The sequence below is a fragment of the Vicugna pacos genome, chromosome 16 (genome assembly GCF_048564905.1).
Source record: "Vicugna pacos chromosome 16, VicPac4, whole genome shotgun sequence".
NCBI lineage: Eukaryota > Metazoa > Chordata > Mammalia > Artiodactyla > Camelidae > Vicugna > Vicugna pacos.
In genome coordinates this window covers 17,161,023-17,178,514 of record NC_133002.1, presented here as the reverse complement: position 1 = coordinate 17,178,514, position 17,492 = coordinate 17,161,023, and the positions used below count along the sequence as shown (strand labels likewise).

Genomic DNA, 17,492 nt, shown 5'->3' with positions numbered 1-17,492 from the left:
TGCCCCCTCCTCACTCTGGAGTTCTTGAGCCCCTCGGACCAGCCCATTTGGCCCCTGGGTTTGGCCCTGTAATCGCTGGTGAGAGTTGCTTCTCTGTTCACTGGGTAGCCTTGGACAAGTCGCTCTGCCTCCCTGTGCCTCGGCCTGCTTCTCTGTAGTATCCTTCGAAGGTGGGTGTAAGGACTAGGTGACGCGGGTCACGTGCCCACAGTTGGTAACAGTTCAGCAAGTACTGGCTGTTGTCATGGTACATGCACAGGTGGTTCTTCAGTGAGTAGACTGCCGTCAGCATGATTTTTGTCCTCTGTGGAAGGGGTGGTCGGCTTCCTCTCGATGTCCATTCGTCCTGAGTGGTAAGATCTTGATTTTCAGCTGGACCGACTGCCCAGCCTCCCTTAGTGAGGCCACGGGTCTGAATTCTGGCCAAGAAGATGCCAACAGAAGTGTCATCAAGGCAGCAACCACCCCCCCTTCCTCTGGCCCTCTGGCCCGTTGTTGGGCATGACACTTTGGACAGAGGATGAGGCCCCTTCAGGGGGTGGTAGAGGGGTGATGCGGAGGAGCCGGGCCCCTTGGATCTGGTGGAGCGGGTCTAACGCCAGCTTCGGACCGCCCTTCCTTCTCTAGGCCTCTTCTGTGTGGCAGAGCGAGAAACTTCTATGTAGTTCAAGTCTCTCTGTTGTGTTTCCTGTTCCACAGCTGAGTTTGATCCTGAGACCTCGCTCCTTTCAGCAAATGCCAGCTAATTTTAGCACAGGCCACAGAAAGGAAAATAAAGAACAGTCATCAAAACAAATAATAAAGTATGTCTTAAGCATTAAAGACTTCTGCAGAATGCAACTGATAAACAGGAACCCCCCAAAACGAGAAAGAAGCAAGCAGGGTGGCATCCGTCATATTCTGCCTTAGTTTTTTCTGAAAACCTTAAGGTATGGGGGTGTGCAGAGCAGGCTGCCTCCTTGCTGGCTGTGGTGGGGAATTCGTTTAACTCTTTAGGGAAAGAAAGTTGGCGCCGTGTACCCGGAGTTGGCGCTGCCTCTGAAGGTCCCGTCTGAGGGAGAACTGACGGAGGGGCGTGAATTGGTGCACAGATCTGTCAGCTGCCCAGCGTGGAAGCTTCCTGTGTCAAGGGGCCCCCCCTGCCTGGAGTGGGAGCGTAGCTCTGTTGGTGGAACGAGACCCTGGTGCAGCTGATCTAATGGCTGCCCTGGGCTCCGCTGTGGCAGCAGGAATCCATTCTCGGCAGTGGGAACCGGGAGGCGTCTGGTTCCGGCCCCTGGCTGGCCCGCCGTGACTTTGCTGGCGAGGTGCTGAGTCATCTTGGCCCCGCCTGGGCCGCAGGCCCTGAACTTGGGGCCCGGCCCTCCTGGCGACTGGTGGTTCTTTTCATCATGTGTCTGGGAGAGACCCCACCTGCCATGGGTGAGGAGCTTCGTGGGGGCCTCTCCCGGCTGGTGGCTGATGCCAGCTCTGACCGGGGTTCTCAGGAGGCGGTGGGGAGCCCAGAGAGCTCACTGGAGGGTGTCATGGGCTGCGGGCACAGCCCTCAGTGGTCTCAGCGTCTCCGGGGACAGTGTCAGGATGCCAGGCCTGTGGCTTTCTCTGCTCAAGAGGTGGATTCCAGGAGGGGGCCACCCCTCCCACAGGCCTTGCCTGGGTCACCTCCTTGGTGCTGCCTCCCCACCCGCCTGTGCCCGTACTGTTCTGTGCTCCCATGGCCCCTGGCTTCCCCCGGATTTTTGGAAGAGAGAGGTTGGGGTCTTCCTCCCCGGCCCCGTGCTGCCCAGGACTGCAGTTCTGGCAGCGGCTGCGCCCCCTCCTCACCCCTTGGCCGGCTCATCCCGTAGTCTGGCAAGTACCGCTAGGCCATCGCTGGTACCAGGCGCCCCGGCACCCCGCACTGGCTGCCCCCGCGCGCCCACCCAGGTACAGTGCCCTCATGAGATTCTCTTAGGAACCGAGTAGAACGGCTGAGTGTGCCTTTGTTTCCTGGCGGCACCCCGGCACCGCGGGGCTTCCCCTTGGTGTTGTGCTAGAAGCGCAGCAGCAGCGAGGACCGGCCCCCGCTTGGGGAGGCTGCGGAGGGGCTGTAGAGGGAAGCTCCTGGGAGCAGAGAGAGGAGGGGAGGCGGTGTCCCCCAGCCCAGGCCAGGCGAGGGGCACCGTGGCGGACGGGTGGCCTGTGGGAAGGAGCGAGGCCGGCTGAGCTGCGGGAGGGCGGGACCCAGGGGCGGCAGGCAGAGGGCAGGGCCCTGGTGGTCCCTGCAGGGCCAGGCTGTGGGGTGGCTTGGGGCCCAGCCAGCACCCTGGTGGCCTCGCTTCACCTTCCTCAGCCCTGTCTCCAAACACGTTCTGAGGCCCCGGGGTGTGGGCTGCAGCCTGGGACTGTTGGGGGCCAGGCCGGCCGCGCCAGACAGATGCGGAGGGGAGCGGCTGCAGCCGTCGGGCCTCCCGGAGCTGAAGGGGACGTGGGTGAGGACAGCGTGCGGGAGGCCAGCGGGGGTCCTGGCCCACCGGGGCCTTCCCAGGGGGATTCCTTCCGTCCCCTGGGGAAATGAGGAGGGGTTTGGCATCTCCCCCTGCGTGTTTTAGTTTGGGGCAAGTTCAGTGGACAAAGCTCGGGGTGTGGCCGACCTTTGGAGCTGCCCCTGACACCTCTGGGTTTGGAGTGTGCTGGGGTACAACCTTTGGTCCCGTTTTCCAATGTGGGATTCGTGTAACTCCGGAGCGTGGCTTTTGTTTTGACATGTGGGTTGTGCGGACGCCGCGTCCTGGGGAGGAGACAGAGGTCAAGGTTTTGGGGGTTGTGTTTTATGTGATGAATGTGTGCTCCTCTTTGGGGAAGAGCGGTGCTTGGAGGCCCTGTATCAAGATCACCAGTGCCCGCCCTGGGCTCCAAGGAGTCGGGGTCCTTCCCGTGTCGCCGTGTGGCCGCCTGGTGGCCCGGCCCCGTGAAGGCGTGTGGCCTCCTGAGAAGCTTCTCCCCCTGTTGCCTCTCCTTCAGCTGTTTCCTTCCCTCCGTCCTCCCTGCTCTCTTCCTGATGGCTTGATGGATTGGACACTGGCTCCCTGATCCGTCCTTTGTCCGGATCTCTCCTCTGACGTTTTCCACCTTTGTTTTTAATTCTGATGTCTGAGGACACCCTTAATGTCCGACACGCCTACTGACTTAAAAAATTAGCTCCCACAGTATTTTTACTTCCCAGTTCTTCCTTGTTTTAAGGATTTTTGGGGGGTGCGCAGAACTTACAGCCTGTAAAGCCCACCCACTGGAAGCACAGAGAGCAGCAATTACTGCTTTGAGAAAAATAGACTATTTTTCTGAGCACTTCTAGGTTCACAGCAAAAGAGGGAGGTGCCCAGTTTCCCACGCACCCCCTGCCCCCTCCGCATGCCCAGCGTCCCCCACCACCAACCCCCCAGGTGGGACGTCCGTTACATCTGATGGACTGGCACAGACGTACCAGCGTCCCCCCAAGTCCGTGGTTCACGCCAGGGGTCACGCCAGGCGCTGTACATGCTGGGGTTTGGATCAATGTGTGATGACACTTGTCCACGTGGAAGCACCACAAGGAACATGGCTCCTCCCCCGATTTGTCCTCCATCCCCACTCCCTCCTGGCAACCAGGGAGGGGCTGGGGGCTGGGGCGGGAGCAGCTCTCTGTTCAGGTGCTGCACCTGCTGCGGGAACAAAGCCGGGTTCTGGGGTCCCCAGGAGAGGAAGGGGCAGAGCCCCAGAGGGGGTGCGGTGGTGGGTGGGGAGCGGGTGCTGGGGTCGGCTCACAGCTCAGGGGAGCCTGGAAGGTTGGAACCAGAGTGGTGTTGCTTTGTAAACCATCAAATGCCCACATGTCACACTTCACGCTTCTTCCCGGAGACGGATTAGTGCAGACAGCGGAGCGGGAGAGCATGGGTTTGGGAATCCTGGACTCAGGTCCCAAGTGCCACTCCTACCGATGTGGAGGAGGACACCTGTCCCGTGTGGGTCACCATGCTTGACAGCAGTGTCAGCCCAGCGAGGTGCAGGCCCCCGGGAGCTCGTGATGTGGAAAGTGAGGGAGATGGAAACTGAACACTGAGTCTCAGGCACTCATCTCGGTGCCCCGGCGCATGGCCCCTGCGATGACCAGATCTGGTGGACCTCTTGCCCTTGAGGGGCTCCCAGACAGCAGACAGGGCACGGAAGTGGCTCAGTGCTTGCTGGGGGGGTTGGTGAGGATGAACAGAGGGAGGACACACGAGCAACAGAAGGAAGGGACCCAAGTTCTGTCCAGTTCGGGCCAGGGGGCGCTGGGTGAGCGGTAAGGAGGGATTGAGGCTGGGTCAGCCCCTCTGTCCCATAAACAGCCGGACACCAATTGTTTCAGGCTCCGAGAGCCACTCGGTCTCTGACACGACCCTTCACCTCAGCCATCAAGGCCCAGAAGCAGCTGTAGATGGTCCGTAGCCACGAGCCTGGCTGAGTTCCAATCAAGCCTTGTTGATCAACGATGGGGGAGGGCAGCTGAGCCCTGCAATAAAGCCCCCAGGGAGGGAGGGAGGGAGCCGTGAGAACCTCTGAGTGAAGAACAGTCTGAGCAAAGGAGGCTGCACGTGCAAAGGCCCTGAGGTGGGAGTGCACCCCTGCGTCTGAGGGATGGGGTGTCAGCTGGCCGACGGGGCAGGGGGGCAAGTAGGGACATGGAAGGAAGTAGGGAGGCTCCTTGGGGCCTTGGAGGACTTGGGCTCGTGTAGTTGTGAACGGCGGGAAGTGGGGCTGCAGGCGCCTCCAGGGTGCTCGAGTGGTCGCACCAAGTCCGTGCATCTCCTTCCCGCCTGTGGCGGAGCCGAGTGTGGCCCTTTTCCTTCCGCAGACAGCTGGTTATACATCAGGAGAGGGGCTCCCTGGGGGGAGAGACCCCGTGCCCCATCTCCCCTTTAGGCCTGGTGGGGGCCCAGGGCACACCCCAGGGGCTCCCCTCTGTCCTGCTGCTGAGCCCGCCCACGGGGCTTTTTACTTTGCTTATTTGGTTATTGTATCCTTCAGTTCTAAAATTTCCACCTGTTTTCTCTTTAGAACCTTTTTATTTTTCTTTTGCTGAGGCTTCCTACATCTTCGTTTGTTTCTCATGTATCTGAAGCTGCTTGTGGAAGCCTTTTATTGCAGCTGCTTTACAGTCGTGGTCAGAATAGTTGCAGCATCTGCATAGACTTGACGTTGGTCCCTGCTGATTGTCATGTTCACTCAGTGCGAGACCTTCCTGGTTCTCGGTGTGGTGAAACCTGGCCGCTGTGTGCAGTGTGCAGTGTGCAGGGCTGGCCTGGGCTCCGTGGATGGCTCCCAGGGCTTTCCAGGCCTCTGAGCCGACCGCGTCCCTCCTCTTGGGCACTGGCATGTCCATTGGGGCCAAGCGGCCTGGGCCAGCTGATCCAATCCGGGTGGGGAATTCCTGCTCTTTCTGCCGCCAGACACATGGTCGGAAAGCAGAAGCAAATTCCAGCCTCCGGACACCCTCCTCCCTGACCTCTGGGGTCAGCGGCTCATTTCCTGTTACCTGACCTCACGCCACACTCGTTTGGTCAACAGACACACTGTGTTGTGGATCGCTGAGCACCTGGCCGCTGCAGCCACTTTGCTCTGCCTAGTCCTGGGTGACGGGGCTGGGAGCGGGAATGGCCTGCCCAGGATTTGAGAGAGGGGGAGAAACACTGTGTGTGAGAGAGATGAGACAGAGAGACAGACGGACAGAGGGGAGGGAGGGAGAGAGACCAGCAGAAGCCCGGCGTGGCTGTGAGGGAGGGGCCCCTGGGTAGCCTCCATTTTCTCATCTGTAAAGTGGAGCGATATTTCTACCTTCGGAGGAATTCAGGGAGCACTGGAGATTCTGTTGTAGGAAGGACTCAGCAACTCAGCGTATTTTAGGAGCCCGGTAAATGTGTGTGAGCATGCTTCTTGGTGTGAGAAATTCGCTGAAGACAGTACTTTATCTGGGGCATCTGTCTTCGTGCCCTGAGTACCCCGCAAGGCCCTGCTTCTCTAGGAATTTCTCAACTTTTTACCTGGCAGAGAAGAGGGGTTAGGCCCTGGGAGGGAGGCCTGAGAGCCATGGCAGGGGGCACGGTGTCTGGGGAGACGGGGCTTAGGGAGGCGAGCCCTGGCTGATCAACAGCCGACATTTACTGGGCTCCTCCTTCATGGTGCATGGGCACCTCTCGGCAATAACCCTGCGCAGGGCGATGATCACCTCGAGTTCTCCTGCCGGGAAACTGAGCTGGCGAGCAGGGCATGAGGCGCCCAGCCAGCTGGGAAGAATCGCTGTTTGAATGAGGCCTGGGTGTGGCCCTGCGCCCTCCTCAGCCTCGCAGGTCTGGTCCACACTGGGGGGTGGTCTTGGCCTCGGCCAGCTGGCCAGGGGCGGTCGGGATGCCAGGCCTGGGCCTCGGGGGTTCCTGGCTCCACTCAGTCTGGCTGGCTGTCTGGGTCCAGCTGCACAGTGCTGCCTCTCACCTCGGAGGGGTCTGGAGGGCCACTCCAGCTGGGGGAGTTCTCTCCTCAGGGGCCAGCTGGCCGTGTCCCTCAGTGCCCTGGCCGACTGCCTGGACGCTCCAGACCTGGGGGGCGGCTGGCCGTCTGCAGGGGGTGGTGAGGGGGGACGGCCTGGAGCCAGGTCTGGTTGTGATTTGGGGGAAGGTGGTCCGTAAAGGCGTTTGGCCGCCAGCAGCCCAGGACCCCTGCCAGCCAGTGTGAACTACAGAAAGCCTGGGGGGCCTTCCAGCTTCACCGCTGTCCCCTCCCGCTGTCCGCACATCAGTCAGCGCCCCCATGCTGTGCGTCCCACGTCCGCAGCCCACCTGCCTGTTCCCTGAGGTGAAATTCTGGCTTCTCCCTGCCTTGCACTCAGCACGGGTGGGCGGGCTGCTGGGGCTGGGAGCGTCCTTGTCAGGAGGTTGTGTGACTCTGACTCTTGGCGTTCTCCTCTGAGGTCAGGGTTGTGCGGGTTCAGAGGTGGTTCTGGCCTCAGGTGCCCCCTGCCCTCCTCCCCCCCAGACTGGCCCCCTGCTCCCTTCAGATGGACCACACCACTGTCAGAGCACTTTCCAGACGTTCCACGAAAATTCCATTCTTGCCCTCGTGCTCCTTTGCTTTTGGGGGACGGGGTCTAGTCTTCTTAGCCTGACGTCGGGGACGTTTCCGGCCCCCGGTGGCCCCGGGCTTCTCTCCTCACCCTCCACGTTCACACGCTCCTTGTCCACCTGGGGCCTGTTCTGGGCTGAGCTGTGTTCCCTCAAGATGCATACATTGAAGTCCTAAGCCCAGGACCTCAGAATGCGACTGTATTTGGAGGTAGAGCCTTTAAATAGGGAATGCAGGTCAAGTGGGGTCACTAGGGTGGCCCTGATCTGATGAATGGGGTCCTTCTAAGAAGAGATTAGGAGGCAGACACACAGGGATGATCACGTGGGGACACGGAGGAGACGGCCATCTGCACACCGCGGAGCCACGGGGTGAGGCGCGGGAGAATCCTGGGATCCCAGACTCCAGAGCGCGAGGAAGGCAACCTCCGAGGGTTGAGCCGCCCTGTCGGTGCGCCTGGCCATGGCGACGCCGGCAGCCGCCCCGGGGCCTGGCACAGGCGGTGAGAGAGGGCCTCACGTTAGGTCCTGGACTTCCATGCGGGACAAGTCCCTTACTGTTTAAAGCATCCATCGTAAACTCTGAAAATATGCCTCGGCTTTCGTGAGCCTGCTTGGGCGTGACTTCATTCATCCACGTGCCAGAAGCTTCCAGATGGGAGAGGCTGGGCCGCCTCTGCCTGCAGCGTCCGGCCTTCCTTCTCCCCGGGTCCACTTGAGGGGCTGCTCCTTGTGGGGCCTGCCCTGCCCGCCGCCGCGTGACGGGGCCTCGGTCTCCCTGCTCTGGGAGCTGGGTTGTCTCTGTGTTGTGGGAGTCAGTGGAAACAGCTTCCGTGGCCAGACATTGTGACCCTAAGTTGCTAAGCAAGGGTTGGACGACAGTTTGATTATGAAAATTATTTCAAGAAACCAAGGATCGAACTGATGGTGAGGGATGGGAAAAGGAGGCTGGGGAGTCGGAGCTTGCCTCCCGTGCCACCAGCGCCAGGAAGTCCCCAGGGTCAAGGTCAGGTCACGGGCAGTTGCACAGGGCCTGTCCCGGCCTGTCCAGTGGAGAGCCCGGGGTCTGGCCTCGGTGCCCTCCACTGCTGACTGCCCCCACCCGCTCTGAGCACAGAAACTACACAGCACGTGTCATCATGGCCATCGGTGGGAGGGGGACACATGGCCTCACTCGTGGGGAGCCAGACTGAGCTGACGGCAGCCCCCCCAACTCATTGGAGCTTCAGGCCTCTGGGCTGCGGCCTGGAGGGGGCCTTTCAATCCTAGGTCTGTCCCAGGGCAGGGCCAGGGCTGCCTTGACGGGAGGGGACTGGTGGCCTCCGGGAGGGCCTGTCCACGAAGTGGACACCTTGTTTTCTCCCCACAAAAGCAGGAATTCCACACCATGCTCGGCCTCATCTTGCTCTTTATTTGAAATTAAAAGATGCCAGTCAGACAGGGCAGCACCCCTCTGGCTCTGTGCTCCCTGGTCTGGCTCCTCCTTTCCCGGACGTGGCCTGACGCCTCTGGCCGGGGCTCTGATGCTCACGCGAGGGGTCTGGCATCTTGGTGAGGCCAGGGGCAGAGTAGGGGTGGCCACTGCGCCTGGGGGGCAGGGGGAGCACATCTTGCTGCACCTTTGGGGGGGGTCCCGGGCTCACGACACCCAAGAGCACCCAGAGGCCTCTGGCTGGACAGGCCGGAGCTTCCCAGGCCCTGCGAGAGAACCCAGTGGGGCAGGGATGGGGGGTGAGGCCGTGGTGGGGGCCAGGATGCCCCACCCTGGCCGCTCCTCCTTCACCTCTCTGGTTCCCCCCACCTTTGCTGGCCAGCTCCTACTCATCCCTCAGCCTCAGCGTGGGCATTGCCTCGTGGGAGACGCCTCCCGGGGCGACCAGATCCGAGTTCGCGCCTGTGCTGGGTCCTTCCACCCCTCCCCTCACCACCCAGTCAACGAGCGTATCACTCAGGCCTTGTCTAGTGGCCTTCCTGTCTCCCCCGCTCAACTGGAAGCACCCTGAGTGTTCACCAGCCTACACGCAGGGCCAGCGTGGCGCCTGGTGTAACGTGCTCAACGAATACCTCTAGTGTGGGGTGCATGTAAGAATGGAAGAGTGGTGGGCAGACACGAGGGTGGGGGATGGATGGAAAGATGAACGGATACGTGCACGGGCAGGTGGATGGTGGGTGGGTGGATGGGTGGGTGGATGGGTGGGCAGACTCCTCCCTCACCTGGCAAGCATGTGGGACACCTTGGGTAGAACCAGCACCAGCACGTCCTGCCCAATACTAGAGTCTCTGGGCTCTCCTGGGAACATCTGTGCAGAGACCGTCACGGACTCCCTGGTCCAGGACTGGCATGTGGGCCTATGGAGGAGGCAGAAGGTCCGGGAGAGACACGGAGCATGTCAACTGAGTCTTTTCTGGGCCTCAGCCAGAAGGAGCCTGGGTGGGGCTCCCCCCTTGTGGTCTGGCCTCCCCGCCCACCTCCAGCCCTGTCCTTCTCAGCTCTGGTCCACACAGCGGGCAGAGTGACCAGGGCCGGCTTCTCGGGTGTGGACCAGTGCCGTTGCTCAGAGCTCTGAGGTCACCATCAGGAAAGCCTTCTTAATTCTAGCCCTGGCTTGTGTTTTGTAAGTGAATGTTTTTCCATTTCCAGTACTTATTTATGTACTTATTGAAGAGTAGCGAATTTACAATGTTCAGTTAATTTCTAGTGTACAGCGTAGTGATTAATTTATACATATATATGTTCCTTTCCATGTTTGTAAGTGAAAGTTTGATGGGGAACGGAGCACTGACTGGGATGGGGGAGCCTTGGCTCCTGACTGCCCCCCTCCCACTGCCTCCCCAGGACACACCTTTGGTTGTCCCATCCCTGCCCCCCAGCACCCCCTCTCCATCCAGAGGCCTGAACGTGGGCTCAAACAGAACTAGGGACAGCCGGATTGGCCCAGGGCATCTGGGTGTGGGAGCAGGCAGCTCTCGCCTCCTCCACAGGCCCACATGCCCGACCTGGGCCAGGAAGTGTGAGCAGCCTGCGCAGGGGTTCCCAGGGGTGCACTTCCACCCCGTCCACATCCCCTGCGGAGGGAACCCTGGGGAGCACTGGGCCTTGGTCTCTCCCGTTCCCCGCTGTGCCTGGGGGCCGGCACCCAGGTGTTGTCGCTGGGGAAGACTGGGTACCCATCTGTTTTCCCACATGGTTGCCTGGCGATGAGAAAACGGAGGTTCTGAGAGAAGAGCAACTTCCAGGGTCTCGTGCTGGGACAGAGTAGGGGTCGAACTGCACGGGAGTCCAGCACCTAGGCCCTCTCCCCAGCGGTGTGAGGCCCTGTGATTGAGAAAACCCCCCTCCTTCGAAGGAGAGCAGGGGATACGGCCCTGACTCCCGGCCCCACCCCTTCCCGTTAGGCTTTGCTGCCGACCCGCGGGGCTGCCTCTCGGCTTCGGTTCAGTCCCGCAAGCAGAGGCCTCGGGCCCCCAGCGCGAAGGGCCACGGTGAGCGAGACCCAGCCCCGGGGTCAGGGATGGTCTCCAGGGTATGAAGCTCCTGCCCGTCCCCTCGGCATCCTGGCTTAAGACTAAGTCTTCGCCTGGGCAGGGGGCTTTCCGTATGTGGTTGTGACCCCTCGGAGCGCAGAGAAGTGAAAGGCAGCACCGGGCCCGGCTTGTGGGCGTCGGCTGGGACTGGAGCCGGGTCAGCCTGGTTCCGGAGCCTGGGTCCCAACGAACCTGCCACGGGTCAGGTGTCCGAGCCGCGAGCCTCCTGAGGGCAAGGTCCTGTCCAAGCCGAGGGCTGAGGTGGGGAGGCTCCGAGGAGGGGCTTGCACCTGAGCTAGACCTTCCAGGGTCTCAGGAGGGAGGCGGGGGCCCTGCAGGCAGGAGGAACACTGAGTGAAAGTGCGGAGGTGGGGGAGGAGGGGCCTCAGAGGAAGGTTCGGGCTGGAGGATGTGGGCCATCTACTTTGGATTTTGACTGATGGTAGAAGGGAGCCACGGCAGGTGTTTGAGCAGCACGTGCTCGGGGTCGATGCTGGCTGCGCGCTGTGGGGCGGACGGGAGGAGCCCAGCCACGAGGCAGTGAGGAAGTCCACAGGCAACTGTCACAGGCTTGAAGGAGAGGGAAAGTCACTGAAAGCGGAAGACACCAGGGACACGCAGCCCGTGTCAGAGCAGCCGAGGGCGCTGAGGAAGGCTGCAGCTGGACTAGGCGCCAGGAGACGTCCCTGGGGGAGGGACGTGCAGGCCACATGCGGTGTGGTGGCATCATGGCCCGCACATGGCAGGTGCCCGGGATGGGCTCCTCCAAGGGAGGAGGGAGGTTCTCCATCACGCTGTGTCGTTGCCGGCTGTACTCTCCTGCTTCGCACACCCCTGCCTTTTGCACGCCCTGCCTGGCCCCGGAAGAACCCCGCCTGGGCCAGGAGGGGCAGTGCCAACCCACGTTCCACGTCTGCCCTGCACCCATATGGCTTCCCTCCCCCTCCCCCTCCCTGTCCTTATCTCTCCCTGCCGTTTCCATGGCGACTCACCACCTCGGCTTGCCTGCATCCCAGCCTCTGCCAGGGATTCTGAGCCGGCTCTGTCCCTCCCTCCTCAGGAGCCCTGGTTCCCGCAGTCCTGTCTCCTCCCCCTGGGGTGAGTCTAGAGGCAGCCTCCTCTTGGCCCACTATCACATCTATTTCCCAGCCCTGCCGGAGACCATCCCCTACCTGGCCTCCACCTGCCACAGCTCGGCCAGCCCTCCAAGGAGCGAAGCTGCCCTCCCCCGCTGAAGGCCTCCTGGGCACCCCTTCTCCGCTCCGGACCCTCTCCCCGCACCCGGCCTCCCATGCCCAGGTCCCCCTTGTCAGTCATTTCCTTTTGTCACCAGCTTGGCAAACAGGCGAGTCTTCAGTCCTGCGATCTGCGGAGAAGGGAGGGGCAGTGAAGGGCCCCCTGGGGTGGGGGATGGGTCTGCGGAGGGGAGATGGGGGCCCTGAAACCCAGGGTGAAGACAGAAGTCTGGATTCTCTTCTGAATAACATTTTTGTTCCCTGCCCCCATCTTCTCTCCAAGGAGAGAAAACGAAGCTTCATGGGAAACAGCGGCAACAGGTGGTAAGCGGCAGGGCCTGGGGGGCCGGCGGGGGGAGCACCGAGGCCGGCCCGGGGGCCGTGGAGGGAGGGGCAGGGAAGTCAGCTGGGTGCTCAGAGCTGGACTCCTCCAGGAGCCAGAGTCATCTGCCCACCCTGGCCCCCGCCCTCTCTGCAGGGTCCCTGTCACCCAGCACGTTTAAGCTGCTGCAGGGGGACAGAGAAGAGCCCCGGGCCCCTGGGGTCTGGAGGGGCAGGAACCCCTGCAGGGAGCCCTCGAAGCAGGAGGCCACGGGGGAGGATTCTCGTGGGCTTGTGTGCCAGGCTCCGGGCAGCGCACAGCCCAAGCCCCGTCTTGCCTGGTTGCCCCAACAGTGCGCGGGGCGGGGGCCAGTCCGTGGCAGGGACATGCCCACGACAGTTCCCTACAGGCCTTCCCCCCCGGGCTCACTCTCACCACTGCCCTGGGGCCCCTGCACCCCTCACCCTGCCCGCAGGTCACACACGCCGTTCCCCAAGCTGGAGCTGGGGCTGGGGTCCCAGCCAGCGGTGCCCCGGGAGCTGCCCGCCTGCTCCATCTGCCTGGAGAGGCTGCGCGAGCCCATCTCACTGGCCTGTGGCCACGACTTCTGCCCACGGTGCTTCAGCACCCACCGCGTGCCGGGCTGCGGGCCGCCCTGCTGCCCCGAGTGCCGCAAGACCTGCCGGCAGCGGAAGGGGCTGCGGGGCCTGGGGGAGAGGATCAGGCTGCTGCCGCGGAGGCCGCTGCCCGCCGCGCTGCAGGTGCGCCTCGTGGGCCGGAGCGACCATGGGGGCGGCCCTGGCCCCTGCTGGGATGTCAGGGTGGGGTGGAGAGCGGGATGGACTCTCCGGGCTTGGGGGGCCCTCTCCCCTGGGCTGGGCGCTCAGGGAGCCCTCTCTCCAGGCCCAGGAGACCTGCACCGTCAGGGCCGAGCCGCTGCTGCTGGTGCGGATCAACGCCTCCGGGGGCCTGATCCTGAGGATGGGGGCCGTCAACCGCTGCCTGAAGCACCCCCTGGCCAGGGACACCCCTGTCTGCCTCCTCGCTGTCCTTGGGGAGCAGCACTCGGGCAAGACCTTCCTCCTCAACCACCTGCTCCGGGGCCTGCCTGGCCTGGTGAGGACGGGTCCGGGCAGGGGCTGGGGTCCTGGCCTGGCTTCGGGAGGGGAACGGGTGCTGGATGGTGCAGCGGCGCACTGCTTCTTTGCCCCACAGGAGTCTGGCGAGGGCAGCTGGCCGAGGGGAGGAGGCTCCCTGCAGGGGTTCAGATGGGGTGCCAGCAGCCTGACCAGGGGCATCTGGATGTGGAGTCACCCCTTCCTGCTGGGGAAGGAGGGGAGGAAGGTAAGGGGACAGGGGCAGAGGAGTTAAGACTGGCTCAGGGCGTGTGAAAGGAGGACAGAGCAGGGAGGGGCACGGGGGAGGGGAGCGGAGCAGAAAGCTTTGGGGGCCAGGACGAGAGGACTGGGGTCGGGGGTGGCGCAGAGGCAGGGTCAGGAAGCCCAGGGAGGCCGGGCAGGCTGACCTCTCGGTTGGCACCCCACCCCCTTGCAGGTGGCTGTGTTTCTGGTGGACACAGGGGATGCCCTGAGCCCTGAGCTGAGCAGAGAAACAAGGACCAGGCTCTGCGCCCTCACCGCCATGCTGAGCTCCTACCAGGTGGGCCCCGCCCCCACCCCTCGCCCCGGCCCCTCAGCTCTCTCCACGCCAGGGCCACCTCAGCCAGGTCCGGCCCTCAGAGCGCTGAGGACAGACGGTCACTCTGGTCCTGGAGGCTTCTGTATCCGAGGGTGCCCCTGCAAGGGGGAGGTGCCCCTAGTCAGTGAAGGTGGGTCCCTGGGGCAGCTGGAGGCCTGTAGGACCGTCCCCCGGCCTGCCTTCCACCCCTCGCGGCCAGGCCAGCCCAGCCCAGCCTGGGCAGGCCCCGGGCCGGCCCCTCACACATCCTGAGCCCTGCAGGCTGCCGGGGCCTTCCTCCCCGGGGCCTTCCCGGTGTCTCTTTGTCTTCACAGACACTCTTCCACCTTGTTCTCCTTGGTTCCAGATCCTCACCACCTCCCAGGAGCTTAAGGATACAGACCTGGAACATCTGGAGGTGAGGAGATGGGGTCTTGGGGCTGCCACCTGTCCCTGCACTGATCATGAGGCCAGGGTCTGGACCAGTGGCACCAGGTGCCTCCGGATTCTGGCCTTGGCCTCCGGGACCTGGAGCAGGGGTGGGGGTTTGAGGGCAGAGGGTTGGGAGAGGCAAGGGGGCCCTGGAGCTGGGAGGGCAGTCCTCTAGAGGCCCAGGGGTAGGGTAGGCGCAGCCCTTGGAGTGGCCCAGCCTTGACCCTCTGTGCCCCGTCCCCAGACGTTTGTCCACGTGGCCGAGGTGATGGGCAGACACTATGGGATGGTACCAATCCAGGTGAGCGCCCGTTTCTGGACTCGCCACCCCAGACCCTGGCCCCCGGCGGCTGGCATCAGGACCCCTTCTCTTCCAGCACCTGGACCTCCTAGTTCGTGACTCATCCCACCCCAGCAAAGTGGGGCAGGGGCACGTGGGTGACATTATCCAGGTGAGGGGGCGCAGGGCAGAAGGTCGGAGAGCCAGGGAGGGGTCCTGCAGGCAAGCTCACTCCACAGAGCCCTTCATATCCCTCTCTCAGAAATTGTGCGGCAAATACCCCAAGGTCCAGGAGCTGCTCCAAGGGCGACGAGCCCGCTGTTACCTCCTGCCTGCTCCCGGGAGGTGGTGGGCCAGCCAGAGCCACAGCAGCCCAGGTGGTGAGTGTCCCTGGGGCAAAACCTCCCTGGCTCGCTCTCCTCTGGGTGACCGGAGCCCCTTGCACCAGCCAGCACAGCCCAGCCTGACACCTTCTCTCCTCCTAAAGCTGGTCCTGCTCACCCCAGGCTCTTCAGCATGAGGCATCTCTTCCTCAGACACAGACGGCGATGCCCGCCACCTCCGCACCTACGTGGCCGATGTGCTGAGCGCAGCCCCCCAGCATGCCAAGAGCCGCTGCCAGGGGTACTGGAGCGAGGGGCGCCCTGTGGCCCGGGGGGACCGACGCCTGCTCACGGGGCAACAGCTGGCTCAGGAAATCAAGGTGTGAAAGCTCCCTGGAGCCTCAGGAGACCCGCTGGTCCCCACGCCCCCTGACCCCGCACAATGTCTCCCCAGAACCTCTCCGGCTGGATGGGCAGGATGGGACCCGGGTGTGCCTCTCCAGACGAGGTATGTGGCTGCCGGGAGGACAAGGGCGGGGGAGGCGGGCGGGATGCCCTGGGATGGAGATGGGGAGCCGGAAAATAGGCCGCGCCCGGTGGGGGCAAAGGAGGGAGGCAGCCAGGTTTCCTGTGGACAGATGGCCGCCCAGCTGCAGGACCTGCGGACCGTGGAAGCCGCCAAGAAAGAGTTTGAGGAGTATGTGCGGCAACAGGTGAGTCATGGGCCGCCGGGAGGCCTGGTGTCTGGCAGGAGGTACCTGGACTCCAGGTCAGGGCCCTCCCTTCTCCTCCGTCACAGGACATGGCCACCAAGCGCATATTCTCTGCACTCCGGGTGCTGCCAGACACCATGCGGAACCTCCTCTCGGCCCAGAAGGAAGCGCTCCTAGCCCGGCACGGGGCGGCCTTGCTGTGCTCAGGCCGGGAGCAGACCCTGGGGGCCCTGGAGGCCGAGCTGCAGGCCGAGGCCAAGGCCTTCATGGACTCCTACACCGTGCGCTTCTGCGGCCACCTGGCCGCCGTGGGCGGCGCTGTGGGCGCGGGGCTCATGGGCCTGGCGGGGGGCGTGGTGGGTGCGGGCATGGCCGCGGCGGCATTGGCGGCGGAGGCTGGGATGGTGGCAGCTGGGGCTGCGGTGGGGGCCACGGGGGCCGCGGTGGTTGGGGGAGGCGTGGGCGCTGGGTTGGCAGCCACTGTGGGCTGCATGGAGAAGGAGGAGGACGAGAGGGTGCAGGGAGGGGACCGGGAGCCCCTGCTGCAGGAGGAGTGACCCCCAGGAGACGCTAAAGGAGGCAGAGATGCCAGGGGAGGAAAGGGAGTGGGGGAGGGCGAGGGACCCCTGTATACCACACTGCCCTGGTTGAACGCCCCGTTGGGTGGTGACTGAGAATCAAGATGTCCCCAAGAAACTGGGGAGGCCTCGGGGCCGGGAGGCAGTGTTTGTGCCTGAACAGAGTCTGAGGACCGTTTCTGTTGCAGACGATTGCTCACCTGCCACTCGGCCCCGAGTCTCCCACCAGGAGTGTGGCCCACCCTCCCGGGCCTGTTTATTCCTGGGCACTGTGGGGGGCTGAGCTGGCACCATTCTGGAAGTGTCCCCTCGCACAGATGGGAGCAGCCCCAGGACGGGTGGCCTGGGTGTTCCCCCCTGGGAAGTGTGGAGGAGGGGCCAGCAGGGGGGCAAAACCAAAGAGCCCGGGTGTGGTGGACAGGGGCCGGACCCCCAGAGCGAGGCGGCTAGCTGCGGCAACTGCCCAAAGCTCCCTCAGCAGGATGCAGGGGGCGCCCGCACGGGCACTGTGCAAGGGGGCCCTGCAGCTGTCCACTGTGGCCCTGCCCTCTGTCCAGTCTGGTCAGCGCCCATGTTCCTTCTTGGTGGAAGGCCGTCCCAGCAACGGGTCAGATGCCAAAGAAAACCACCTGTAGTTGCAATTCTGAGCTACAGCGACTGTTCTGGGAGAGTCCTGCAGGGGGCAGCAGAGGGGACACCGTGGTTGGCACACGCCCCCACCCCCACCCGAACCTGGGGGAAGACCCCTCCCCTCCGTGTTCACAGGAGACCTGGGCGCAGCCCCCACAGGGAGCCTGAGGAGGGCAGAAAGCCCCACCAGGAAGGCTTCTGGGCTGCTATGTAAAGGATTAACGGCACATTATACAAAAAATAAAACGTGTGTGCTTCGATGTCAGCTTCCCAAGTAAATTGTTAGAACAGTTCCCGCACTCCGCTTCCTGAGGGCTTCGGGGTGGCGGTGCGGGGTGAACCGAGGCACTCTGTTACGGGGGCCTGCAGGTGGGAAGAGGGAATCCAAACCCCAGAGACCGCGGAGCTGAGCACAGGAGGCTCCAGCCGAGCCCAGGGCCACAGCCGCCTTCACAGGCTTGTCCACCGGGATGTGGGGTCCCACTCTTCCACGTTCTTCTGCCGCAGCGGCCCTGCGAAAGGCGCCCCCGGCATCCGTCCTGAAAGAAGGAGAGAATGAGGGTGGATGGGGGGCAGCCGCTGGGGCCGGGAGCAGAAGGTGAGGAGCCCCAGGCGCCCCCCACGCTCGGGCCAGCCAGCCCCGCCCCAGGCCCCCATCGCAGAGT

The 17,492-nt window shown here is 63.4% G+C and overlaps 2 protein-coding genes across 5 annotated transcripts; one reads left to right on the top strand and one right to left on the bottom strand.

The window, feature by feature from the left end:
• The first annotated feature begins 1,305 nt into the window (after window positions 1-1,305).
• Window positions 1,306-17,038, top strand: RNF112 (ring finger protein 112). 2 transcript variants are annotated; one of them, XM_072940015.1, is made up of 15 exons: window positions 1,306-1,422; window positions 11,787-11,982; window positions 12,156-12,196; window positions 12,670-12,955; window positions 13,098-13,310; window positions 13,410-13,538; window positions 13,749-13,853; window positions 14,239-14,289; window positions 14,548-14,604; window positions 14,681-14,755; window positions 14,846-14,963; window positions 15,120-15,286; window positions 15,361-15,414; window positions 15,545-15,619; window positions 15,706-17,038. In XM_072940015.1, the coding sequence occupies exons 2-15, from the start codon at window positions 11,929-11,931 to the stop codon at window positions 16,174-16,176; spliced, it is 1,896 nt and encodes a 631-aa protein (XP_072796116.1). In that variant the 5' UTR covers window positions 1,306-1,422; window positions 11,787-11,928; the 3' UTR covers window positions 16,177-17,038. The 2 variants fall into 2 exon arrangements, with proteins under 2 accessions (XP_072796116.1, XP_072796115.1); XM_072940014.1 differs by lacking the exons at window positions 1,306-1,422; window positions 11,787-11,982 and having other exon boundaries at window positions 12,168-12,955.
• LOC116283817 (uncharacterized) lies at window positions 8,504-11,675 on the bottom strand. Of its 3 annotated transcripts, none has more exons than XM_072940012.1 (4): window positions 11,062-11,675; window positions 10,830-10,969; window positions 9,327-9,461; window positions 8,504-8,810 (listed from the first exon to the last, which is right to left on the bottom strand). In XM_072940012.1, exons 1-4 carry the CDS (start codon window positions 11,617-11,619, stop codon window positions 8,546-8,548), a joined length of 1,098 nt encoding a protein of 365 aa, XP_072796113.1. In that variant the 5' UTR covers window positions 11,620-11,675; the 3' UTR covers window positions 8,504-8,545. The 3 variants fall into 3 exon arrangements, 2 of the variants coding, with proteins under 2 accessions (XP_072796113.1, XP_072796114.1); XM_072940013.1 differs by having other exon boundaries at window positions 8,504-8,699; XR_012060012.1 differs by lacking the exons at window positions 10,830-10,969; window positions 11,062-11,675 and adding an exon at window positions 10,110-10,165.
• Window positions 17,039-17,492: the final 454 nt, after the last annotated feature.

Bases quoted from the DNA above. Each gene is read 5' to 3' on its own strand.
- LOC116283817 (XM_072940012.1), bottom strand. From the start codon at position 11,619: ATGGAAACGGCAGGGAGAGATAAGGACAGGGAGGGGGAGGGGGAGGGA. The intron at 9,462-10,829 runs GTTCGTTGGGAC...CCTCCTCCATAG, and splicing joins GGACACCTGACCCGTGGCAG to GCCCACATGCCAGTCCTGGA. The intron at 8,811-9,326 runs GTGAGGGAGGAG...GTTCTCTCGCAG, and splicing joins GTGTCCCACATGCTTGCCAG to GGCCTGGGAAGCTCCGGCCT.
- RNF112 (XM_072940015.1), top strand. From the start codon at position 11,929: ATGCCCAGGTCCCCCTTGTCAGTCATTTCCTTTTGTCACCAGCTTGGC. The intron at 12,956-13,097 runs GTGCGCCTCGTG...CCCTCTCTCCAG, and splicing joins CGCTGCCCGCCGCGCTGCAG to GCCCAGGAGACCTGCACCGT. The intron at 15,415-15,544 runs GTATGTGGCTGC...TCCTGTGGACAG, and splicing joins GGTGTGCCTCTCCAGACGAG to ATGGCCGCCCAGCTGCAGGA.